Here is a 25,487-nt window from a genome sequence, read left to right as displayed (position 1 = left end):
TAGCCTACGGATGCCCACTGTTTCATCCTTGCTGGACAGGCTAGTAAGTCTTTGGAATACATAATAGCGTGCATAACTACATTAACGCCAACCGGGACAATATACACACGAGCTTCGCAAATCTCGCGAGATCTCTCCTCGCCTCTCGCTTCCGCTGTGAGTTTTCACGTTCCCGCCATCATCGCCTGCCAGAACGCGACGTCGTGGACCAGCAACAACACAACACTGGGCCACCGCATGCCGGCACCTTTCGCCCACAACCGTTGCAGCTTGTTTGGGAGATATATTAATTGTAAAGACTTTTCGTTACGTTTTTGGCCTGGAAACGGGTACGTATTTATTGTTTTCTGGGAGGGAACTGGCAGGTTCCCTCAAATTACTAGCAAGCAAAATAACCACTACCAAGTCATGTATTGCTAGCACGTTAGCTCGCTAGGTTAGCTGGCTAACTTACATCTGTACGGCCTCAGTTATTTTTGGCTTAAGTTAGCTTCTTAGCTTAGCTACAAGCTACTGTTTGTATGTTTGAACCACTAGCCATGACATGTAATTGATTAGATAGACAGCTAGCTAGCCAGCTAGCTTACTCTATTTATTTTGTATGTAGAGTTCTAGTAGCGCCATCAGACCTACCAGCATCTGATTATTCATGTGGTGTTTCGTTATTACTGATTCTTTCTTTCTTTTTTGTTTGACTAATTGCCTTCTTATTCTTCATGGTGTCGACTTCTAAAGTATCTCCAGCAGGCAAGATTACGTAGCTAGGATAGCTATCTTAGCTAGCATGGTAGATGCCTGACATAGCTAAAGCTAGCTGTGCTGGGTAGTCAACGCCAGCTATCTTACTGTGATTATTGACAGATTGTTCTCCTTTTAAACATATACAGCTATAACTAAAGAAAGCATTTTTGTTTTATTTGAATACTATTCCTCTGTTTTGACCCAGACTGACAAGCGAACTAGAATAGCTAGCTAACTTTTTAATGTTACAACTTTAACTACCTAGCTAGGTTACCTTATAATGTGTACAACCTTCATATTGATGGGATATTAGAGGAGTGTAAAAGAGAAACTCATTATTCGTTGAATTGTTTGATTTAATAGACTGTTGGCTAGCGTTATCTATGTAAGCTGTGTTAACGGAACATCAGCTATATCTTGTTCTAGGATAAGTGTCAGGCAAGGAACACACTCTTTAACATCTCATTTGGACAGGTCACAAACAGCCTTAGTTTTAGTGTTTAGAGGTTCGTTTAATTTGACCGACTAATTTCTTCTTGGACGTTTAGCTACAAATCAGCTAATTTGGTTAGCTAAATTTATCTTGTTGCGTTCCAGTTTAAACTCTTCTAACTGAAAATGCAATACTCCTAAATCTGTTAGAGCTTCCCGGCATTCCGTATGTTGTTTTTGCTATTGTGAAAATGCACATTTGTTCAATTTCTGTCATGTAATGTAACTCAAACTGTATAGTATTCCAGTAGAGATTTACACTTAACTGTGTGTCATTCTAGTGTTTTTTCAATGTGTCTTTTTCTCTATTGTTAGGGCTTTTGTGAGGAGCACTGGCCTCATCTGCTCGTCCTCAATAGTATTGAAAGCCGAAAATTTGAGCGCCTTGTCCAGTTGACGCACTAATGGCTGTTGTAGTGCCCAAGATGTCCAGCGGTGGCGCTGTTCGCATTCGCTACATCAGTCGGGATGTGGGCACTAGCAGATGGAGGGAGGGAATATTTGAGATCCACGAGAGGGACAACAAAGTAAACCTAGTATTGAAGTTCAACAGTGGTGGGACCCCAAAACATTTTCAGGTATGTAATTGCCATATAACACCCCCACCATCACGTTTGTACACATATCCACAAGCTGACTGGTATATAACTTCGATTGCATTTTTCCCTTTTTCCTTATTGTATGCCTTTGTCAGTCAGGTAGTTTCTGCTGTGTTGCAGGGGGTCATTTGTAAATAAGAATATGTTCTTACTACTTGTTAGATAAAACAGTTTAAATAGTATAGCTTGTATAGATAAAACAGTTTTTTAAAAAAGAAGGCATTGCAGTTTAAACTTTTTATTTTGCTTCTTTTCGTTACAGTTAAACCACAATGTGAAGAATGTTGTTTTGGGTTCCATGCACAACCTTAGCCGTTTGTCGTTGACACTGAAAGACTCAAGTGTTGTCATATTTGAGAAAATGTCCACAATGGTTGGAAAAAAATTAAAGGACTACCTTGAAACAATTAAGCAGGCTAAACAAATGGGTATGTGTAAATAATCAATATAATTGTATATTACATTTTTTCAAATTTGGAGGGATGATTTTTTTAAGGCAGTGACCTCTTTTAAGAAATATTGATTCCTTTTTATTCATGTTTTTATTAACTTGTTCTTTTTGTTATTTAATTTAGCTCTTAAGACAAACCAGGGGAGTGCCAGTTTTGGATTAGTGCTTGGGAACCGAACAGCGCAGAATGAATCCGGTTTATCTCAGTCAGAAAAACAGGTAGTGTATATGCACATTTCATGAATGTATTAAATGCCAGTTGCTTTCTGGCATTGTAATTTTTCTTCTGTGTATTTTGTTTATGCTTTCAAGGCAACTCAAAGGCGGTCAAGCTTGGACAGCAGAGAGGAAAGCACTCCGCGGAAGCCTCTTGGGAGTCCCAGCCGAGTAACATCAACACCTGTGCGCAGTGGACTCTCAGAGAACAGGTCTGTGAAGTTTAACTCATTTTGCTGTTCTGTGGCTGTTTCTATAATGTGATATTTTGCTACTCCGGTGGTTGTTAATTAACATTTAAGTAATTGATGGATTGGGTAGGTGTAGCACATCAAGTAATTGATGGATTGGGTAGCACAGTTGCATGGTTTGATATAACTGAGGTGTTCTTCTGTGTGCCTTCCTAAGGAATGAGAAGAGGAAGAGGTTGATAAACTCAGATACTGACCTGAATGAAGACTACCCCAAAGAGAATGACTCTTCTAGGTAGTCATGACTTTCAAGTAGCTTCAGAAATCAGAGCTAAAAGAACAATTTCCACAGTTCAAGGATTATTCAGACATCCTCAGCTGTGTGCAAGATGGCTAAACACAATGAATAAATTGGTACAAACCCAGTGGGTTCACGTCACATTATTTTCTGACACTTCATTAAACACTTAGACAGTAGACACTTTTATTATTAGTATTATCCCTATCCTGTAATGGTGGAGTAGGTAGTTAATTGTAGAAGCATGTTTTTGTTATATTTGTTGAAATCTTGATGGTCTCTTGCTTATTATTTATTTTCATTTCATTCTGTAAATCCCTGTCTGGACAAGTGCGTCTGCCAAATGATGTAAATGTAAACCAGAGAACACTTGTGTGGCTTTCCAGCAGTAGTTATCTAGGTATTGCTGCTGTTTCATCAGCAAGCATTGATTGATTAAATTTGCTGAAGATTAAAAATAAACATTCAAAACCAACTTTGGCTGTGTAGAATCGCTAACCTGGTTGGTGTTTTTAGCTTTTGCGTGATATCTAACATTACTGCAACTAGCTGTTGCAAGCTAGCCAACAATGAGACTTCATCTTTTGCAATATTAACATACTAGCTTGACAGGTGTGGCTACTAGAAATAACCTTTATTTACATGCATTATGAGACATGAACTGGTTGAATATAGGGATAAATGCTATGTTGTGCTCCTCTCTAATGTGCGCTCTTGTGGACTCCAGCTGTTGTCAGGCAGTGTGTGTTCATGTGTTTTTGGGGAGCACTGAAGGTAGAGTGGGATTTTGTTTGAATGGATATTTGCATAAACTATCTTAGTCTTGATGGTTTCTACAAAATTACCTACTCCATATTTAAAGCACAGATGTATTGCTGGAATACATAAATACTGGGCCCATTTGTAAACAATTTTTTTTCTGTCTAGTAACAATAAGGCCATCGCAGACCCTTCCAGGAAGTATCTGCTCAGCTGCAAAGAGAAGCTGAAGCAGGCAGAGGAGAACAGGACAGGTTGGTACTCATGGTGCTAATTAATTTCTTTCCAGAGGTGCGGTTTTGTTTTGATTTTTAATTAATTCTTTGGTCTTTAACACTTGCTCACCAATAGCTCCCCATGCATCAGCACCCCTCCAGCCATCATCCTTCTATGGCAGCAGGACAGGAACTAAAGATTACAGTCAAACACATACATTATTGGACAGGTAAGGACCATATGATGTATGTTTACTCTAGTTCAGTTTACAGTTGTTTCAGATCTGACAGCCTGGTGGTTTACACGTAAGATTGAGTGTTATGCTGCTCTTCTCTTAGACAAATAAGAATTGCCAACAATTGAGCATTTGCTCTTATCAAGTTGACTTTTGCTATTAAAGGTCCACCAGCACAAGCCAGTCCCCTTCTGCCAAAAGAAGCCTCATGCTGCCCAATCACTCCACTCCGTTTAAGAAAGTCCGGACATCTCTGGAATATGGAGGCTGGAATAAGCCGAGACCTTCCACCCTAACACAACCTCAGCCACCTCTGCAGGGGTCAGAGTCCTAAATATCACTCACTTTGTCACTTTGATTTTTCAGGTGCTTGTTTAATGACCAGTTTCTCTCCTTTAGATTCTCCAACCTGGGAAACACCTGCTACATGAATGCCATACTGCAGTCACTTTTCAGCCTGCCCTGTTTTTCAAACGACCTTCTGAAACAGGGTATCCCATGGAGGAGGGTTCCCATCAATGCCCTGTTGAGGTACAGTTGCATTGCTATCTATAAACAGTACTTGTGGGTTCCTAAAAAGGGTTCAGAAACACCAGACATGAGCTATTGTTTTGTTTTAAATTACAGCCTGTAATATAATTCCTTGCTGCTTTTTCTCTATTAGGCGATTTGCCCATCTGCTTGCCAAAAAAGATAACTCGTCTCCAGAGGTGAAGAAAGATTTGCTGAGGAGGGTCAAGAATGCAATTTCATCTACAGCTGAACGCTTTTCTGGCTATATGCAAAATGTAAGAGGGGCACATCAGTTTAATTCTTACCTTCTTTGCTAATCCTAATTTGGGAGTGTGCAGGTGAGAACATAGCGTTCAAACCCACGAAGATGAGAGGTTACCTTCTTAGCTAGTTGTGCACTAGAATGGTTCCCTTGAAACAGGGTTGATCCTCTGAATGAAACCGTATAATGCATTTTGATTTGCCTTGGTACCTTCATTTTTAAGATGCATTTGGAACTAGGCAAGATTGTATTAAATACGTGATTTAAAACTTTCCTTCTAGGATGCCCACGAGTTCCTGAGCCAGTGTCTGGATCAGCTAAAGGAGGATGTGGAGAAAGTCAACAAGAGCTGGAAGAGTGAGTACTCAGCCTGGGATGAGCCTCAGGGCACGCGGTTAACGGAGGACACAGACACTGCTCGCATATACACGTGCCCTGTTACCGTCAACATGGAATTCGAAGTGCAGCACACAATCACATGTAAAAGGTGGGATGTCTTACAAAGTGCATTTAATTGTTCACAATTGTCTATATATTTTTTTAAATTTTGTTTTTACAAAAGGAAGTAGTGGCATGGCACCTGATGTAGCATGCTGGCAGCTTGTGTAAAATATGTAGTTGGGAAACTCATGAGAGTTTGGCTTAAGAATGCAGTAAAAAAAATTTGATAAACATTACCCTGGAAACATTTTCATTTGTTTTTTTTTTTTTAAAGAGTTGACTTTTTTTTTCATTTCTCTTACATTGCAACTGTTAACTATGTCCATTATCTGTGCTGCTGTGTGGTTTTAACCCCATGAAACTCAGCTGTGGGGAGGTGGTGACAAAACGCGAGCGGTTCAATGACCTATCCATAGATCTGCCTCGCAGAAAGAAAACCCTCCCTCTCAGATCCATCCAGGACTCACTGGATCTCTTCTTCAGGGTAGGGTTGCATGTTCCTACAAAGGGAAATTTTCACATCTCCATATTAATACTGTGCAAAAAAACCAAAAGTTTTTTGTTCTTCTCTTCTCAAATATTTTGAAATGACAGGTTAATAACAATTTCTCCTACTTTTTTATACTGCTGCAGCGCTGAACACGAGCAAGACTTGCTCTCCAAATACTGTTAACTTTTATATGGATTTAATTAGTACTAACCAGCAACTATGTTGCTCATTCCTTATAGATGGAAGAAATCGAATATTCATGTGAGAAGTGTAATGGGAAAGCTGCTACAGTTACACACAAATTCAGCAGGCTGCCCCGGTAATCTAGAACACATTATTGTAGTTTATATGTGCTTATTTTTCATGTCTAAGGGAAGCTGACACCCCCCCCCCCCTTTTTTTTTTTTTTTTCCTCTTGGGTCAGGGTGCTGATTCTTCATCTGAAGCGGTACAGTTACAACGCTCAGCTGTCTCTGAACAGCAAGCTGGGCCAGCAGGTCTTGATCCCGAAATATCTCACCCTGCTCTCCCACTGCACGGAGAATACACGGCCCCCGCTCAGCCTTGGCTGGAGCGCCTACACAGCACTGTGAGACTCCGCTCATCAATTAAACTCTGTAACTCTGGTACAGCAGGGACATTCAGTGCTGATGGACCTCTGCTTTGCCTAGTTTAGACTTTTTGAGCTCACCTGCTTGATTCAACTTGCCAGCTAATTATTAAGCTCTTATAAGATTACTGTAAGGTAATGCATTGTTTTATTTTTTAGGGTTCAAGCCCCTATTGTAATTGCTGAAATTTAAAATTATTTTCTTTGTTTTTGCCCAACTACATTCAATAATTGGTAGTCATGGCACACTGGTGTCTTGGTCCCTTACTCGTTTGTGTGTTGTGCACTACATGTCATCGCAGGTCCAGAACACTGAAAACATCACAATCTGTCAACTCCTCTATGTTACGGTAAGGCAATAAATTTTTCATTAATCCTGATATGACATTTTATTCCCTTTGAGATATAACTGAAATATAACAAGTTATCACTTGATCCCATTATTTTTATTCTCTTAGGAAAGGGTCTATAAAGTCTGAAAACACAGGAAGTGTCTTATGTGACTCTGATAGTGAAGAGGAACTAATCAGGAAAGGTAGTGGAAAACATCGACTGAGTGAATCCCTCCCAGATGATGAAAGGATGGAGGTGAGCCGATAGGCTTATTCTTGATTTGGTACATACTAGAAGGCTGGTTGATGAGAATTCCAACCAGTTTTTGGCAAGGGGGAAATGCCTTAATTTTGTTTTTGAAATGAGACTTGTGGCAGGGGTGTGTGGCTGTGGTCATATACAACACTATTGCAGAGTGAAGCTCAGCCTGATGGTACTTAATCATATTTATGCCTCTCTATGAATTTTTTTTTTTTTTGATAAACATGTAGTCCGTGCATTGAATGCACTGGAGCTTTTGGAATAAAATTAGATGTATTGCAGTAATCATGGTTAATCGCAATAGAGTGTCTACGCTCAATACTGAACAGTAACTAAATATAACGGCAGCACTAATGGGTAATATATTGTGAAAATGTGGTATGGACCCTCTTTCTTATTCGAGCTAAATTATTTTGGAGTGCATGTAACTGAAGTGCCATCTTCTTGCCCAGGTGCAGCAGAGTGGTCAAGTGGAGCAGTCAGAGTTCACAGGCATGAATGACGATGAAATGCTGGCTGCTGTTCTTGAGATGAGTCGGCACGATGCTGGTCCCTCTGTGCCCCGTGATGATGAACCAACAAGCAGCCCTGACACGGGGTTTGGTGATACAGATGCTCAGGAGATGACTCACCATTTGGATCTGCTAGATGGAGACAAACCATCTGGAGGTATAGGCAGTGTACAGAGATCCCAGAACAAATCATTTCGTTTTCTTTTCTTTGATCTTCTAACAGTGTTTTGTGGGAATCTTCAGTGTGTTTGTGTTGTTTTTTTTTTTTAAATGGTGTGTAGTACATAGAATCTATTTTCTTTTGCAGCAGGAGGCTGTGTTGTGTACAAGGGTTAAAAAGATTGTGCATATGTGGTTGTTGTTGTTCTCCTCCTCTGAAACTTGTTTTTTAACTCTCAGATGTGCTGGGTTCCCTGGACCTGACCATGGACGAGAACAAGGAGAACCAGACTCCAGATGGTACTCAGGGCGAGCTGGACTGGATGCAGCAGTACAGTTTGGACCAGGAGCGTGAGGAGCAGGAGCTGCAGCAGGCTCTCGCCCAGAGCCTGCAAGAACATGTATAGCTTTTTGGTTTCCCATTAATTGTATTTTTAACTTCATGACAATAAGTGTAATTGTATATGGCAAATGCTGACTTGGGTTATTGTAAAATGCCCATGTGGGTCCTTTTTTTGGGGGGGTGGGGATTGAGATACATAATGCAGTAATAAGCAGTTGTGTGTCAGGTAAATGGCTAATATTAGGAAGTGTCTTGCATGCACAGGAGGCGAGGGAGATGAGGGAGGATGACGATCTAAAAAGAGCTACGGAGCTCAGCTTGCAAGGTAGGGAAGTAGGGACTGAGCTGCTCTACTTCAGTATCATTTCAAATGCTTGGGATGGTTTCTTGCTCAGAAGTAAGAATGGTTGGTTTTTTTTTTTTGGTTTTTTTAAATTTCATCATTGATTCTCTCAGAGTTCAACAACTCCCTCCCTGAGCTGCTGTGCTCTGATGATGATTCAGGCAATGAGGATGCTCTAGACATGGAGTACAGTGAAGCTGAGGCAGAGGAACTGAAGAGGAATGCTGAGGTAAGACTGATGTTGAGACCATCAAGTACCTCTCTATTTTGAACCACCACATGGCAGTAACTTTACATCAAGTTACAATTGCTAGTTGTTAATTGTCTCCTTTGCAGAGTGGAGAGCTTGCAAACTCTTTCAGACTCATTAGTGTGGTCAGTCACATTGGCACCAGCTCATCATCAGGTATGACCAAGCTACATGGCATAATTTTGGAACAGGATCTCATACAATACACTAAAGTAGTATGGTTAAATGAGGTTCAATAGATTCATCATGAAGTAGACATGGTTGGTGCTTGCTCTCATGTCAGGGTTTCCATCCTTGTCTTAAAATGTGATTAAATTCTAATATCTATTTAAAGTGTCATTGACCATGATCCTTCTTTCTCTTCAGGCCACTACATCACTGATGTTTATGATATGAAGAAGCAGTCCTGGCTCACTTACAATGACTTAGATGTGTCCCGGACACAAGAGGCCACTGTGCAGAGAGACAGAGACAGGAGTGGATACATCTTCTTCTACATGCACAAGTAAGGAACAGAAATATGTGACATGGTATATGGTTGCTAATGTCTTAAGGGGGGAAAACACCTATTTTTATTGGGAAATCCATAGTGAACCTTTTGAAAAACTTTTTTTTGGAAGCAGTACAGATCCTGTGTTTTTCTGATGCTAAACATTGTCTTCTTAGGAATGTGTTTGAGGAGCTGTCAGAGTTAGAGAGAGCAGGAGGAACCACTGATTCCAGCCGCACTGTTCTGCAACCTTTATGAGACTGTGTATACCAGGTGCTACCTGCAGTCCTGTGCTGCTGCGATGGGTCTATGGAGTGATGGACGGATGAGCCGAGTCTAGTGTAGAACTTGTACCTCTGTCCAGTACTACTGATCACCGTCCATACACCCTCCTTACTCACTTACTCCAGGCACTTTTCTTTTTGCTTTCCTTTTTTTCCCTTGGTGTGGAACATTGTCACTAAAGTAGAGCAGTATTTATGTTCTGTAAGCCTGTGTAAATATAACAAAGTTTATGACAACACCAACGAAATAAATTAACATAATGAATGCATTTTGGGATTCTGTAGGATATGAAATTTCGCCTCGAGACATTTGTTAATCTATTTTTTCAATTCTTCCTATTTGCTCAGTATTGCATTTAATGAAATAAAGTCTCTTGGCACAGCAGAACATTTTATGCATTAATAATTTCAGAGCAAATGTTTGAGGTCAGGGAGTATTTGTCCTTTAGCTGTTTCTTTTTCAACTTTTCCAAAATCCTTTATGATCTATTGAAATATAAAGATTTATTCTTCTATGTTTGGGGGTGATGTTGGGACATCTGTTTCCTGTTTGATATGCAGCTGAAAATGTGGTGCAATGTTTACTTTGCCAGTTGGCTTTTATGTCTGTCATATAGCGATGAGGGGGTTGGGGGGGGGGGGGGTGTTCCAGTTTATATTCAAGGCTTTACTGAAGACTGTTTATTGCTATTTTAATCATATTTTATAAATATAATCTAACAAGCTAAAAGATTGATGTAGCTTGTCTTTTTTTTAAGAGGACCCTTCTGAAGGTTTCTTTGTGACCCTCTGATATACACCCAGTAAAGTATATTTTCTTTCTCTCCCAGATAGAGCTTTATATTGTGGATGTTGCACAGCCAATTTGGGTAGGATGTCTTTCCTTAGAATGAAGACAGACACAACGCATAATCCTTTACTGAATAGAGAAGCTATTCTAGTGTGACTTTACGTTTTGTGAGGTCAGCAGATGTGAATATTTATTTTATGACTTTTTTTTTTGGAAGCCACTGTCTGGTTATATTGTCTCTTGTTTTAATATGTTTGGTAATCACATCTCCAGAACTTTTATTTATGCTTTTCTGTTTTCACTTTCTGTTTGTCATCTTGATTGCATTAACAGAAGAGTGGGCTGAATAGTGAATTCCGGTGTTATAAAGAACATTTTCTCAGAAAAACTGGTATAAACTTTAATTAGTTGCTTAGTATTAAGTCTTTGACTTCCTAAACAACATTTTAGAAATAAAATTTATTTAGAAAAAGAAAATGCAGACTTTGTTTGAATGTTAATTATTAAATCAAATGTTTCAGTGGTAGAGCAAAGTTGAGGTGACTGTCTGTCTTTATTCTGACTTGATGTCCAGTAACTCCTTCAACCCATTCCCTCCAGTGTCATGTCACCTGTCGTGTGCATCTTTTGGTTAGAGGCTCAAGATGACTCCCAGTTAGCTTGTTGAACTCACTTAGGATGTAATTTTCTCTCTGAAACATCTGTCAATAGAACAAATTTAAACAGCTACCTTATAATACAACTCGTTTTTATGAACTATTATCTACAGCAAATGGAGTGCAACTACTATGTTTTTTAGCATTATTACAGGATAAATTTAGTTTTAGCCGAATATGTGATATTCCTCTAAAGTTGTTTAAGTGAATCACAGTTAGTCATGCATCCTTTCGTTCATAAGCTAGAATCCTCGTACTTTTCGAATACATTTTATGCAATTTATCAGCACAACTTGGATGCAGCGGGATAGCACTTTGGTTTTGTCTATTATTCACTGAGGCTTTTATTCTGCGTTACGTCACTCATTTTGTACCTCATCCCACTCCTCCTCTGTCTCGTGTCTGTATCCCAGCAAGTGACAGATTCCATGTGCAAGAACTACCTGTGGGACAAGAGAAGCCATGACGCTTTTCATGCAACTTGTTTAACTATTTTTATATCATGACTGAGGTACTTACTGTCAGGGTCCCATGAAAATCGCAGGACGTTTCTTTACACTGTTGCATTACGTATTCCACTCCCAAGAATATATCTCCTAGATTATACTCATCTCTGTGAACGGCACACGGTAGCTTCCCTGGTCTTAGGTCCTTAGGAAAACAAGCGTCTTTTTAATCGAAGAAAGAATGAAAAGGGTCGCAAGTTACGTAGACACTCGATTTAACAGTTTTAGCGTTGTAACGTGACATTGACAAAAGGATTTTCTTTAGGAATCTTTACCTCATAAAATGGAAAGGAAAGTACATCTGTCGCCATATTCTTTTTCCTGTAGATATTGTTGATACGTTGCATCTTTGGGTTATCTACACAAATTATGCTCATATCAAATTTTTGAATGCCCAAAATATGTCTCACTATTTCTACGTTTTTGCGCAGCCTAGCACGTCGAAGGGGAACAACGTGTTGGAGGTTGCGTAGAACTACACCCATAATCCAAGTCAGGTCAAGTCAAGTCAAGATGATTGGGAAAAAATCCGTGTACTTTTCTCGTTTTATAAGCAAGTTATTAGAAGTCGGTGTTTACATGTGCAATGTCCGCTTGCTTTCTAACTAGCTACAGTTAGCTTAATGTCCGTCACAAGGTGACTCGACACTTCATCTTTATTCTTCCATAATAAAGTAACATAAACTGTGGAATAAATGCTCAGCGAAATCAGTTAGCTAACAGATGTTTTTAATTCATTCGAGCGAGAAAAGACTAAACATCAATCAAAATGCCAGCATTTGTTTTCTTGAAGTGGATCGTCGGAGATTTGGCCTTTGTTTCCTTCAGAGTGGAATGGACGTTACACCGTGAACGAGGTTGCCATGTTTTGCAAGAGAAATCCGCAAATCGTGTGGTATATGGGTAATCATAAAGAATATTTAATAATTGTTTCTCTAGCTAACATGTGGCCTGTCTTGTTTCATTTTGCTTGTATTTTTTAAATATGTGTAGGCTTTAATAACTACATAGTTGCGCTTGTAACTATGACAATGCTCACCATCCATATCTTTTTATGTCCCATTAATAAATTAATAAATAATTTTTAGCTAGTTAGGTCGGTCATTCCATTCGAGTTCTCGGTTATCGTTCATAATATTGCCTGTTGTGTGCGACGATTTTATAAGTGTAGGAGGAAGTGTAATAGCAACAGGACTTTGTTTGGCAACCTTGCTAGCTACTAAACATAGGCTACTGTCAGTAGCTAATTAGATAAGTGAAACTTAGGGCGTTTTCACGCTTGTCCCGAATACTTCACTCTGCACCCAGGACCGATTCGGGGATTGTGTGAGGGAGGGGCTCATTTAGCGCTGGTTTGCTTTCACACACAAAAACTTAATCCGCACGGTGCTGTGCCAAAAACAAGGTACCTGAGAAAAAAAGGAATTAAAACGTTTATCTGGATAGTATGCGTTTACTCAGAAAATACACCAAGAGGAAGATGCGTCGAAGCAGTCGCATTACAAAATGAACCGAGTCTGCATCCCCCCAGCGGCGCTGGGAGCAGAGAGTGTCCACGCTTGACCGCCCTAGAAGCGAACCCCAGACCACCGTTTTTGGATGGACCAGAGATCGGTACCCTGAACTGCTCGGGTTCGACACCGCTTTCTCAACAATCACTTTCTCAAAGTTATTGAACGTGCGGAGCAAGCTGACCTGGGTCCAGAAAAAAATTACAGTGAAAACGCGCTTAAATTAAATGTGTGTGCAGTTGTTAGTTTTGGTGTGTCGTAATACAGTTAAGAGAGTTCTTAAAAGTTCGCTAACCCAAGAACGCTAGCTGTTTTCGGTAATATCGTTATCCGTACTAATGCCGAAAAAACTGAACCCCAAGACGACGACGAAGTGAGTTACTTATTCGCAGGTTCATATTATTTTGGAGAATTATTCACTGCTTGTTATTCGGAGGCTGAAGTTGGCTCCTTATTCGTAAAGGGAGTATTCACCTCGCATATTTGCTGCGCACTTTGTTTTATATACTAAATGAAGATGTCATCACAAATTGATTCTGTTTCTCATACTGATATTGTGAATGTAAAAATGAGATTAAAATGTAATTAAAATATTTGGGGAAATATTTATTATTTCAATTCATTCCAAGTGTATAATGTAATTTCAGTATGCAAATTGTTTTAGGTTACATTTCTTTCGTAAGATAAATTTATTTTGTCTAGCTGTTGATGTTATACATCAAAACGTAACTGAGAACATGATACATTCAGCGATTCTATACAAGTTAATCAGAAGAAATTCTAGATTTCAGGTTTCAGAATTTAAATAACCACAGGTCAGACATGCAATAATTTTTCATTAGGGAACAAATATCTTTATGTGAAGAGAATTTGATCTGAATCTGGCCCATGGTGATGTAATACATCACAACTGTCAACATGGCACATTGTGCACACAGATAAATGAATACAAGGGTGAGACATATTGAAAGCCCAATTCACTGTAATGAAGTCCTATTACCCTGTAAGAAAAATCTGGCTGGTCCAAGATCATTTTACACCTCAGAACTAACTGGCAACATGGCACATGGAAAAAGCTGAAATTCCAGATCAAGTTTGAGGACTTTAATGACTGGGCCAGGCAAATAATGAGCTAACCAAGTAGAAGAGGTCACGTCCTGTAAGAAAATATGATCTTAAATTGGCCTTAGATTATTTCATACCTCAAAACTAACTGGCAACATGCTACACTGAGCAATGACGCACATACGTAAATGAATCAGATTGGAAAATTTAAACGGATTCCTCTTGATTTCTTGAAGGGAATGTAAGTTTGTGGGTCAGCTGAACTGAATGCAGGCACCAGTCCACATTCTTATCCCCAGTACTTTTCAAAGCAAAGTTACATCCATAGCAAAATGTCTTTAGCATAAAGTCACAACACTACTTTACAAAAACTATTACAGTTCAGTTATTGAGAGAAGATTACATCTTAACACAAAATAAGGGATGTATTATGATTGATTTATGATGAAAAATATAAAAAATGCTTACATTTGCAGTAGCACATGGTTTGTCTTAGACAGTTCCATAGCAGCAGTTTCCTTTTATAAATGCAATTACTGAAGCATAGCTTTCTTTCTGTTAACAGCTCCAGAATCTTGTTGACCCACATTTTCCTCTGAAAAATGGGATGACTGGAATTGAAATTTTTTGTTGTTCTTTTATGAAAGCCTGATTTGTGTTTTTAATGGCAACTTCAATGGAATTAAAAGAGAAATGATCATTGACTAAAGCAACATTCACACCTCACACCTTGGGTCAACCAAAGATCAGTTTTTTTTGTTTTTGTTGTAGTTTTTTTTTTGTTTGTTTGTTTGTTTTTAAACAGGATTTGACCTCTTCTCTTTGGTCAACTTCTTATTGTCTGGCCAATGTCATTAAAGTCTTCAGTACTGATCTGGAATTTCAGCTTCTTTTTCATGTGCCATTGTATCCTATTGCTCAATGTGCCAGGTTTCCAGTTAGTTTTAAGGTGTGAAATGATGTTGGGCTAGTCTAAATCCAGGTTGAGATACAGAATCAATTCTTAACAAATGTATGATCACATCTTCATCTTCATGTCTGTAAAACAAAGTCCACATCAAATAATTAACGTGAACACTCCCTTTACGAATAAGCAACCAACCTCATCCAACAAATAAGCTGTGAATAAGTAACTATCTTTGGCAGTATTCATATCAGCATAATAAACAGTGGAGCTTGAGGGCTGGAATTTGAATATCTACATGTTCTATGACATAAATTGTCACTGATTACAGAATCCAGGAAGTCCGGAGTGAGGACCTATAGGCTAGCATCATTGGAAACATAGGTAGGTTGCTTGGCATAGTCATTATACTTATAACATCATCCCATAACAGCATATAAGTGATTAGTTCCAAAGATCACTTATGTAATAACCTGCCCTATAAATGTAACCTGTCAGTAGCTAGCTATTTGACACAGCAAGAAGTCGTAACACTGTTCACGGAATATCTGTTGTAAGTATCATTTTTATAATTCTTTTTATAGAGTTAGCGAAAAATGGAATAAATAAATGTGATGTGTAAGAGATGGTCAAATCAAACATGAATGCTCATTCCATAGCTATCTGGAAGACCAATACAATGAGTGTATCCTCCGTGGGGTCCAGAGATGCCAAGATTGTGGTGGTGGGAGCAGGATTTGCAGGATTGGCAGCAGCATCTCTTCTGTTCCAGGCTGGATTCCAGAATGTCAAGATCCTTGAGGGCAGCAGGCGAATAGGAGGTAGAATCCACACAACAAGACCATTCAGCAAAAATGTTATAGAGCTTGGTGCAAACTGGATCCATGGACAGGAAGGAAACCCAATTTACCAGTTGGCCAAAGATCATGATTTGCTGGTTGAGGGGATATCAGCAAATAAAGTGATGTGCCAGCCCAGCTCTGTAACTCCACGTGATTACTTTTTTAAGGAAGGTGGGAAGCTGCTTTGTGCTGGCAATATTGATCAAGTGTGCTCCTTATTCAGTAAATTAACCTCTAAGGCCTTTGAGTCAGAACTTGAGGACAGATATAGAATCCTAAGTTTGGGGGGGTATCTTGATGCTGCCTTTGCTGAATCACCTTTAGCTGCTTCTGAGGACGGATGGAGGATTTTTGAATGGTGCAAGAGAAGTGAATGTACAGATGAGGCAAGTTCTTCTCTGTATGAAGTGTCTGCATCAGAGATTGGGTATTACATTGCTCTTGAGGGAGGCTTTTTTAACTCTTTAGGCCCTGGCGGCTACCAAGCAATTTTAGATGTGTTTTTGGAGAGTCTGCCATTACAAACCATCCTGATGAGTAAACCTGTGAAGTCAATCCAGTGGGACCTGAATAAAAAATCCCTGGGTACTGAGAGCAGAGAGAGGAGCCATCCCATCAAGATAATCTGTGAGAATGAAGAAAGTTTCGAGGCCGATCATGTCATTGTGACTGTGTCATTAGGTGTTTTAAAACAGCATGCAGGAGCCATGTTTGAACCTGCCTTACCAAAATCCAAGATGGATGCTATAGAGAGGCTTGGCTTTGGCACAGTAGATAAGATCTTCCTATGTTTTAGCGAGAGGTTCTGGCCAGAAGACTGTGCAGGAATCCAACTTGTGTGGGATGAGGGGCCTGAGGATAAGGCAGTCTATGGCTCACAAACTGAAGGAGATGGCTGGAAAAAGACATGGTTTAAGAAGATTTGTGGCTTTGACACCGTGGCTCGCCATCCTACAGTACTCTGTGGTTGGATTACAGGCAGAGAGGCCCTTCATATGGAGACACTGCAGGATGGTGAAGTGGCAGATATCTGTGTGAAGTATGTCTTGCAATTTATTTTGGCCTACAGTATTTTAAACAAACATATTTCTGAAACTTGCTGTTTTTATTTTGAAAGACTGCTCAGGTCCTTCACTGGCTGGTCCGTTCCTGATGTGTCCCAAGTACTAATTTCCAAATGGGGTTCTGACCCCTGGGTCTTTGGTTCCTATACATTCGTTCCCCACATGGTAAATGGGGTGAAGGAGCACGAGGCAATGGCTGCACCTCTCCCCCTTCAAAGTAAACTCCCTGAGAGTAAGGTATAGTTGGAGCTTTTCTTTCATTATTTCAGTATTACAGTGTGAAAATAAATTGAGCTACATACAGCTGTTTATTGAAAGCAGTATGATTTGAATTTATATATCAATGCACACACTTATTTTTTTAGATCTCTGACAAATATTCAGTTAATAGATTGTCTCTCTCTGAAGCCGTTGCAGGTGCTGTTTGCAGGTGAAGCTACTCATGTGAATTTCTACACCACCACACATGGAGCCTACCTCTCAGGGATCAGAGAAGCACAGAGACTCATTAACCACTATTCTGATAAGGCACTCTGTCCATAGAAGCAGATTACCCTTTTTTCTTTCCTTAAACAAATCACAAGACCCTGCATTTTTACAACTGCAATAACAGACGATGTATGTAAGCATGTTCTTTGCATTGTTCAAGGACATGGGCTAAAGTTGTGGGAGTACAGTGAATAAGATTCTGTCTTGATGTTTAGAGGTCAAATCATTTGGGATCATTTGACGTAATGTTAGGTTTGCAGTTGCACTGAAATTCTAGAGATTTTATTCCTTATACATTGTATATCCTCATGCATTGCAGGATGGTGATAGTGACAAAACTAGAAGACAATGTCAAGCAGCAATAATTTGTCCTTGAGGGAACAAAAAGGAAATTCTGATAAGCTACAATTTGTGATCTTGATTGTAAGAAACATTATGTAAACTGGTGTTTTCTCACTTCTTACTTTAATGTTTTGGAGATTTACAAATATGAGATTAAATTTAACTAATGTCCACTTGCTCTGCCATCTAGAATGGTTCTCCTCCTTTGGCTCATCAATTCATCTCTGTTAGTCTCTGTTAGATACTCTGTTAGAGTGTTCAGTCTGACAGATTTAGTCTTAGATTTAGATTGGCATTTTACAAGAAGTTCTAAAAGACCAGGACGTCTTGCATTTATAATCAAATCAAGTCAAAATTTATTTATATAGTGCTTTTTACAACAGATGTTGTCACGAAGCAGCTTTACAAATGTCCAAGTCCAAGCCCCCAGTGAGCAAGCCAAGGGCAACAGTTTCATGGAAAAACTCCCTAGAGCATGAGGAAGAAACCTTGAGAGGAACCAAGACTCAAAGGGGGATCCATCCTCCTCTGGCCGAAAACGGTTACCACAATAATAAAACTTCTAAGAGAAAAATAAATAAACAAATACATAAAATTAAATAAAATAAAACTAAAGCAAATAATGTCTAGTGCAATTTTCTAGAGGTCCTAGTCTTGTCCTGATGGTTCGCACATCCAGCAAGAGAACGTCCAACAGAGAGGTAGTTGGCTGGGGTGGCGGTGTGGTGGGCTACAGCAGGGGACATCGCAAATGATAAGTCTGGGAGATTCGCAATAAATCTAGGTGCAGTGGCTGACGTGATTATGTGTGTGGTATGATAGTGAGGCGAGTTTACTATATTGTGGCTCATATGTAGTTCAAATTAAATTAGGGAATGGTCTGAGATGGCATCCGACCGGGGTAGTATAACTATGTTCTCTATGTCTACACCGTATGTCAGTACTAAGTCAAGCATACGTCCATCAGAGTGTGTGGGTTCTCTTATACATTAGGGGAAACCTATTGATTCTAATACACAGTGGTGTGGAAAAGTGTTTGCCCTCTTCCTGATATCTTTTTTTTTTTTTTTTTTGCATATTTGTCACACTTAAATGTTTCAGATCATCAAACAAATTTAAATATTAGAAAAAGATAAGACAAGTAAACACAAAATGCAGTTTTTAAATGAAGATTTTTATTATTATTGGAAAGAAAATCCAAACCTACATGGCCCTGTGTGAAAAAATGATTGCCCCCCTGTTAAAACATAAATGAACTGTGGTTTATCACACCTTTGGAAAGTTGAGTTCAATTTCTCTAGCCAAACCCAGGCCTGACTACGGCCACACTTGTTCGCAATCAAGAAATCACTTAAATAGGACCTGCCTGACAAAGTGAAGTAGACCAAAAGATCCTCAAAAGCTAGACAGCATGCTGCAATCCAAAGAAATTCAGGAACAAATGAAATACAAAGTAATTGAGGTCGATCAGTCTGAAAAAGGTCATAAAGCCATTTCTAAAGCTTTGGGACTCCAGTGAACCACAGTGAGAGCCATTATACACAATTGGCAAAAACATGGAACAGTGGTGAACCTTCGCAGTAGCGGCTGGCTGACCAAAATTACCCCAACAGCGCAGCGAAGACTCATCCAAGAGGTCACAAAAGACCCCACAACAACATCCAAAGAAATGCAGGCCTCACTTGCCTCAGTTAAGGTCAGTGTTCATGACTCCACCATAAGAAAGAGACTGGGCAAAAATGGCCTGCATGGCAGAGTTCCAAGAGGAAAGCCACTGCTGAGCAAAAAGAACATAAAGGCTCGTCTCAGTTTTGCCAGAAAATATCTTGATGATCCTCAAGACTTTTGTGAAAACACTCTGTGGACTGACGAGACAAAAGTTGAACATTTTGGAAGGTGTTTGTCCCAATACATCTGGCATAAAAGTAACACAGCATTTCAGAAAAGGAACATTATACCAACAGTAAAATATGGTGGTGGTAGTCTGATGGTCTGGGGCTGTTTTGCTGCTTCAGGACCTGGAAGACTTGCTGTGGTAAATGGAACCATGAATTCTGCTGTCTACCAAAAAATTCTGAAGGAGAATGTCCGGCCATCTGTTCGTGACCTCAAGCTGAAGCGCACTTGGGTTCTGCAGCAGGACGATGATCCAAGACGCACCAGCAAATCCACCTCTGAATGGCTTAAACAAAATAAAGACTTAAGTGGCCTAGTCAAAGTCCTGACCTTAATCCGATGGAGATGCTGTGGCATGACCTTAAAAAGGCAGTTCATGCTCGAAAACCCTCCAATGTGGCCGAATTACAACAATTCTGCAAAGATGAGTGGGCCAAAATTGCTCCATAGCGCTGTAAAAGACTCATTGCCAGTTATCTTGCAGTTGTTGCTCCTAAGGGTGGCCCAACCAGTTATTAGGTTTAGGGGGCAATCACTTTTTTCCTCACAGGGCCATGTAGGTTCGGATTTTTTTTCTCCCCTTAATAAAAACCTTAATTTAAAAACTGCATTTTGTGTTTACTTGAGTTATCTTTGTCTAATATTTAAATTTGTTTGATGATCTGAAACATTTATGTGTGGCAAATATGCAAAAAAAAAAAAAGACATCAGGAAGGGGGCAAACACTTTCACACCACTGTAGATCTAAAGGCCGATCTCAGAGGGTCTTGGACACTATCACAGTGAATATTGAAATCACCTACAATAATGGCTATTTTTACTAGAGTGACTAGAGAGGAAATCTGCAAATTTGTTAATAAATTCTGAGTAGGCTCCTGGCCTGCAGATTTTTTTTACATTTTTAATTTATCAGGCACTTTTATCCAAAGCAATTTACAATTCTGACTGAACACAACTTGAGCAATAGGAGATTAGGAACCTTGCTCAGGGGACCAACAGTCACAATTTGGCAAAGGTGGGGCTTGAACTGGCAACTTTCTGATTGGGCTTCTTATCGCTGGCTACATAATTTATGGTAGTAAAATCATTTCAAAGGGCTCAAAATCATAACCAGCTTTAAACCAGTGAATGATGCAAAAAATTGAGCAAAACTGATGGCGTTCTCCTTTTGTTACGCAACGCTCGCCTCCCCCGAGTCACGTGGTTTGGCCCGCCACGTGCGGTGGGAGGGCTGTTTTATTTATAACCACACCTGCACCTCGTTCGTCTAAATGTATATAAACCCGTGTCAAAGTGTGCTGAGTGTTAATGGTCTTTTCGTCATTGTTAAAAATGTATTCATGTTCATCGTGTTTGATTAATGTCATTCGTTACATGTTCGTGTTTATCGTTTGTAATACGCGTGAGTGCCGCTGTCATTTATGTAAATAAATGTATCTCCCAGTTGCTTGAGTCTTTGCATTCTGGCACTCGGGCCACCACGCGTTACACAGTCTGACCTGAGAAGCGCTTTGCAGTCAAACTCGTTTATTTCATACACGGACTCTCTGACTTGTACAAGAGACTGTAGAATACTGTCCTGTGTCCACAACTTACACTCGGCATTCTGACTAGGGTTAATCAGCACACGCCATCAAGTTCACTTAAATATAAACCAGCCCTACCTGTTCCCCTATCCTTGGCTCTGTTCCCACCCTCTTACCCTTTCATCTTTGTGAAATATTGCCATGTATACCGAGGGCTTGCTCACTGCTTCCTGACAGCTCCTCGGACACAACCTGAATTTTGCCCCTGGATTTTAACCCTGGATCTGAACGACTTCGGTAAACGCTGTTTATACTCCTCTCAGTTTTGCCGAATCGCGCACTACGCTCACCTATAGTCTGCTCTTCACGGCCTTAAACCCCCTTTAATTGGATACTGCTGTGTTTTGGGTTTTCCTGTCATTGCATTCTGTCTGTTCATCAGTCTGATAGTTGCGCTCAGTGGTTAAAGAGCAAATATGAGTGTGGCCCCTGCGATTTCCAGAGATGCCATGATTGTGGTGGTGGGTGCAGGATTAGCAGGTTTGTCTGCTGCATCATGTTTGCTTCAGGCTGGATTCCAGCATGTCAAGATTCTTGAAGCAAATGAACAAGTAGGTGGCAGGGTGTGCACGACTAAGCCATTCACAGAGAATATTATTGAGCTTGGGGCTAATTGGATCCATGGGCAGAAAGGGAACCCTCTCTTCCGGATAGCAAAAGAACACCATCTGCTATCTGAAGACAGTTCTGAGACTTCTCGTGATTACTTTTTTAAGGATGGTGGAAAACACCTCTCTGTTAATCTTGCTGACCAGGTCGTTTCTCTCTTTAAAAAACTCATCACTAAAGCCTCTGATGAAGAACTAGGACGCAAGTATAGAGACATGAACCTGGGGGATTACCTTGATCTTTCCTTTGCAGAATCTCCTTTAGCAATGTCAGAAGATGGACCAAGGATTTTTGAGTGGTGCAAGAGGAGTGAATGCAGTGATGAGGCTGCTTCTTCCCTGTTTGAAGTGTCTGCATCTCAGATTAGTGATTATATTGACTTGGATGGAGACTTCTTTAATTCCTTGGGTTCAAGGGGTTACCAAGCAATTTTAGATGTTCTTCTGAAAGATGTTCCTTCAGAAATCATCCTGACGAGTAAACCTGTGAAGAGAATCCAGTGGGACCTGAATAAAATATCCCTGGGTACTAAGAGCAGAGAGAGGAGCCATCCCATCAAGATAATCTGTGAGAATGAAGAAAGTTTCGAGGCCGACCATGTCCTTGTGACTGTGTCATTAGGAGTTTTAAAACAACATGCAGGAGCCATGTTTGAACCTGCCTTACCAAAATCCAAGATGGATGCTATAGAGAGGCTTGGCTTTGGCACAGTAGATAAGATCTTCCTATGTTTTAGCGAGAGGTTCTGGCCAGAAGACTGTGCAGGAATCCAACTTGTGTGGGATGAGGGGCCTGAGGATAAGGCAGTCTATGGCTCACAAACTGAAGAGGATGGCTGGAAAAAGACATGGATTTGTGGCTTTGACACCGTGGCTCGCCATCCTACAGTACTCTGCGGCTGGATTACAGGCAGAGAGGCCCTTCATATGGAGACACTGCAGGACAGTGAAGTGGGAAATACCTGTGTGAAGTATGTCATCTTGACTTGCAATATATTTTGGTCTATTGTACATATTTCTGAAACTTGGTGCTTTTATTTTGAAAGACTGCTTAGGTCCTTCACTGGCTGGTCCGTTCCTGATGTGTCCCAAGTACTGATCTCCAGGTGGGGTCATGACCCCTGGGTCTTTGGCTCTTATTCATTTATTCCCAAGGGGGTAAATGGGGTGAGAAGACAGAAGGCTCTTGCAGCAGCTCTTCCTCTTCAAAGTGAAACCTCAGAAAGCAAGGTATCATATTTATCTATTCTTGCTGTTAGTATTTTTGAATTCACACCTGTTGCACAATATTGTGCATGTAACGCTTGCATGAAATCTTTATTTCTTTTTTGTAAATCAGTACTGATTTGCTGCTGATGTTTTTTAGAGATTCATGTCCAAGGAGTGAGTTATAAAGGCAGGACAACAGGCTGCATAGCTGCAAAGTTAATTAAATTATTTATTCATTTTTCAGAAACAATGTACAGCCTTCATTTTCAAAACTGCAACTGGTCAATGGTTTATCATATAATAAAGTAGAAATAAACATAACCAAATACATATTTTTTTCTCAAAGAAATATTAACAGGATAACCAACACCTTATGTGCATGTTTTTGATAAAAAAGTCTAACTTAGTGTGGCACATCTCGGTGGACTAGAATTATTGCAGCTGATGGAGCTGTGGAGGAGTGTCTGTACTTTTGAAGTACACAGCCTTGTTCTGGTATTCTGCACATCGAAGACAGCCTTCAGTTGCATCTCAATAGTGAGACATGTTAAATCATGAGTGGAATTAATCTCTTCACAAATGTTAATCTTCAGGGTGGGGCATATGCATATACATTTTTTGTGTGTGCATGTAGTGCTTGCCATGGTATTGTAGTATATTAGAATGGTTGCCACCCGTGTTGTTGTAGTATATTAGAATGTTTGCCACTGGTGTTGTTGAAGTCTACCAGGCCAATAACATACAACATCCATACAAAAAAGAAAATTACCTTTAAGATAATAGATTGTCTCTCTCGGAAGCCGTTGCAGGTGCTGTTTGCAGGTGAAGCTACCCATGTGAATTTCTACACCACCACACATGGAGCCTACCTCTCAGGGATCAGAGAAGCACAGAGACTCATTAACCACTATTCTGATAAGGCACTCTGTCCATAGAAGCAGATTACCCTTTTTTCTTTCTTTAAACAAATCACAAGACCCTGCAATTTTACAACTGCAATAACAGATGATTTATGTAAGCATGTTCTTTGCATCGTTCAAGGACATGGGCTAAAGTTGTGGGAGTACAGTGAATAAGATTCTGTCTTGATGTTTAGAGGTCAAATCATTTGGGATCATTTGACCTAATGTTAGGTTTGCAGTTGCACTGAAATTCTACAGATTTTATTCCTTATACATTGTATATATTCATACATTGCAGGATGGTGATAGTGACCAAACTAGAAGACAATGTCAAGCATAGAAAATATGATATGAAAATATGATAATATTAAAATCATTTTTAATCATGGAAATTTCTGACTGACAATTAAAAGAATACTTAGATTCATGATTTATTAGTTTTCAAAGAAGTAATGTGGAAGTTGTCAATTTACTACTAGTTTAAAAGGATAATTCAATTGTGATTAATAAAAAAAAGTCCAGTGTTTAGAAGATAAAAAGACAAATCGTTTAAATTTCCATATAATTTCATTGCTTATTTTGCTCATGTTATACATTTTCACTAAATATAAAATATACAATATTTTTATTGTGTTCCATTGGCTCTGTGTGATTTCAAGAGCACAGTAAAAGTAATGGCAAAAATGAGGCATAACATAGACTACAATATCACTAGATGGTGCTATTGTCCCGTCGCTGGCTTAGACCTTTCAATAATGTTTGCTTTATACCCCTTATATTTCACTCTGTACCCCAATGCCTAAAAATGATCTCACTCTGCTATAAAGAAAATGATGGAAAAAAATGAAATCAACAATAATAAAAATGAAGTTTCAACCCTAACATACCTTACCTGGTTACATTTCCATTTTTAGCATTTGTGCTATTTGCAGCAAATCATTTTTTGCTGTCTCTCATTTTTTATTTCTGTGGAGACAGATGGCAGCTGTGGGAGCAACAGCAACATGAATCAGGAAAAGAGAGCGTCAGAAAAGTTGAGATATTGCAACTGATATTGTAACTGTTTTGCAGTGTAGTGGTTAGTCAGTGATAAGGATTGTCTCATATGTCGCTCCCATAGGCATGGTTCGTTATATGTAACACTCACAGTCAAGCTATTTGTTGTCTGAAATGTGAAAAAAAACCCAGCATGGTTTTACTGGGTTGGGTATGACATTGCCTCACCTAGGAAAACACAAGCCATCACTGATGTCAATACCGTATTGCTGCACATTCTCCAGATTATTTGACACTAGATGCCCCGACTCCTATAATTCATGCACCTGCCCTTGAATATAGTTTTGTGTGTCCATGCAAATCTTGTCATTTGTCTGGTTCTCTATCATTTTACATGTGGCCTCTCTCCTGAAAAGCCTGTTTAGAACACGGGAAGTGATGTCTGAATATGTATGTAAACATATATGTATGTAAACATATATGCATACATATGTTTATATATGCTTCTTTTAGAATTTACAAAATTTATAAACTTTTTGTTTTTTAAAGCTCTTAAAGCACAGTACCATCATACATTTAAGAATGCCTGACAGACTATGTTCAAAATGAGGTTTTAGTATTGTAAAATGGTG

At 39.5% G+C, this 25,487-nt stretch overlaps 4 protein-coding genes across 7 annotated transcripts; 3 read left to right on the top strand and 1 right to left on the bottom strand.

The window, feature by feature from the left end:
* The first annotated feature begins 189 nt into the window (after positions 1 to 189).
* On the top strand, positions 190 to 10,125 carry usp37 (ubiquitin specific peptidase 37). The gene is made up of 24 exons (XM_027009717.2): positions 190 to 329; positions 1,549 to 1,811; positions 2,095 to 2,260; positions 2,408 to 2,502; positions 2,596 to 2,711; positions 2,908 to 2,985; positions 3,916 to 4,001; positions 4,099 to 4,192; positions 4,364 to 4,519; positions 4,598 to 4,729; positions 4,863 to 4,986; positions 5,255 to 5,460; positions 5,781 to 5,898; positions 6,144 to 6,223; positions 6,329 to 6,493; positions 6,817 to 6,864; positions 6,973 to 7,102; positions 7,561 to 7,777; positions 8,020 to 8,180; positions 8,387 to 8,447; positions 8,579 to 8,694; positions 8,802 to 8,871; positions 9,082 to 9,220; positions 9,382 to 10,125. Exons 2-24 carry the CDS (start codon positions 1,638 to 1,640, stop codon positions 9,461 to 9,463), a joined length of 2,814 nt encoding a protein of 937 aa, XP_026865518.1. The 5' UTR covers positions 190 to 329; positions 1,549 to 1,637; the 3' UTR covers positions 9,464 to 10,125.
* A 367-nt stretch (positions 10,126 to 10,492) lies between these two features.
* Positions 10,493 to 12,319, bottom strand: ybey (ybeY metalloendoribonuclease). The gene is made up of 4 exons (XM_027009724.2): positions 11,717 to 12,319; positions 11,455 to 11,586; positions 11,310 to 11,378; positions 10,493 to 10,980 (listed from the first exon to the last, which is right to left on the bottom strand). Exons 1-4 carry the CDS (start codon positions 11,924 to 11,926, stop codon positions 10,882 to 10,884), a joined length of 510 nt encoding a protein of 169 aa, XP_026865525.2. The 5' UTR covers positions 11,927 to 12,319; the 3' UTR covers positions 10,493 to 10,881.
* A 25-nt stretch (positions 12,320 to 12,344) lies between these two features.
* Positions 12,345 to 17,834, top strand: LOC113577205 (spermine oxidase-like). Of its 4 annotated transcripts, XM_035520784.1 has the most exons (6): positions 12,345 to 13,325; positions 15,253 to 15,305; positions 15,420 to 15,474; positions 15,581 to 16,802; positions 16,881 to 17,064; positions 17,236 to 17,834. In XM_035520784.1, exons 4-6 carry the CDS (start codon positions 15,601 to 15,603, stop codon positions 17,368 to 17,370), a joined length of 1,521 nt encoding a protein of 506 aa, XP_035376677.1. In that variant the 5' UTR covers positions 12,345 to 13,325; positions 15,253 to 15,305; positions 15,420 to 15,474; positions 15,581 to 15,600; the 3' UTR covers positions 17,371 to 17,834. The 4 variants fall into 4 exon arrangements, with proteins under 4 accessions (XP_035376677.1, XP_035376674.1, XP_035376672.1 ...); XM_035520781.1 differs by lacking the exon at positions 15,420 to 15,474; XM_035520779.1 differs by having other exon boundaries at positions 15,420 to 16,802.
* A 3,722-nt stretch (positions 17,835 to 21,556) lies between these two features.
* LOC113577225 (spermine oxidase-like) lies at positions 21,557 to 24,060 on the top strand. The gene is made up of 3 exons (XM_035534430.1): positions 21,557 to 22,719; positions 22,795 to 22,978; positions 23,758 to 24,060. The coding sequence occupies exons 1-3, from the start codon at positions 21,557 to 21,559 to the stop codon at positions 23,890 to 23,892; spliced, it is 1,482 nt and encodes a 493-aa protein (XP_035390323.1). The 3' UTR covers positions 23,893 to 24,060.
* The last annotated feature ends 1,427 nt before the right edge of the window (positions 24,061 to 25,487 follow it).

The sequence above is a fragment of the Electrophorus electricus genome, chromosome 2, assembly GCF_013358815.1.
Source record: "Electrophorus electricus isolate fEleEle1 chromosome 2, fEleEle1.pri, whole genome shotgun sequence".
Classification (NCBI taxonomy): Eukaryota; Metazoa; Chordata; class Actinopteri; order Gymnotiformes; family Gymnotidae; genus Electrophorus; species Electrophorus electricus.
Note: the sequence above shows the minus strand (reverse complement) of the source record. Positions and strands in the feature narration are given on the sequence as shown.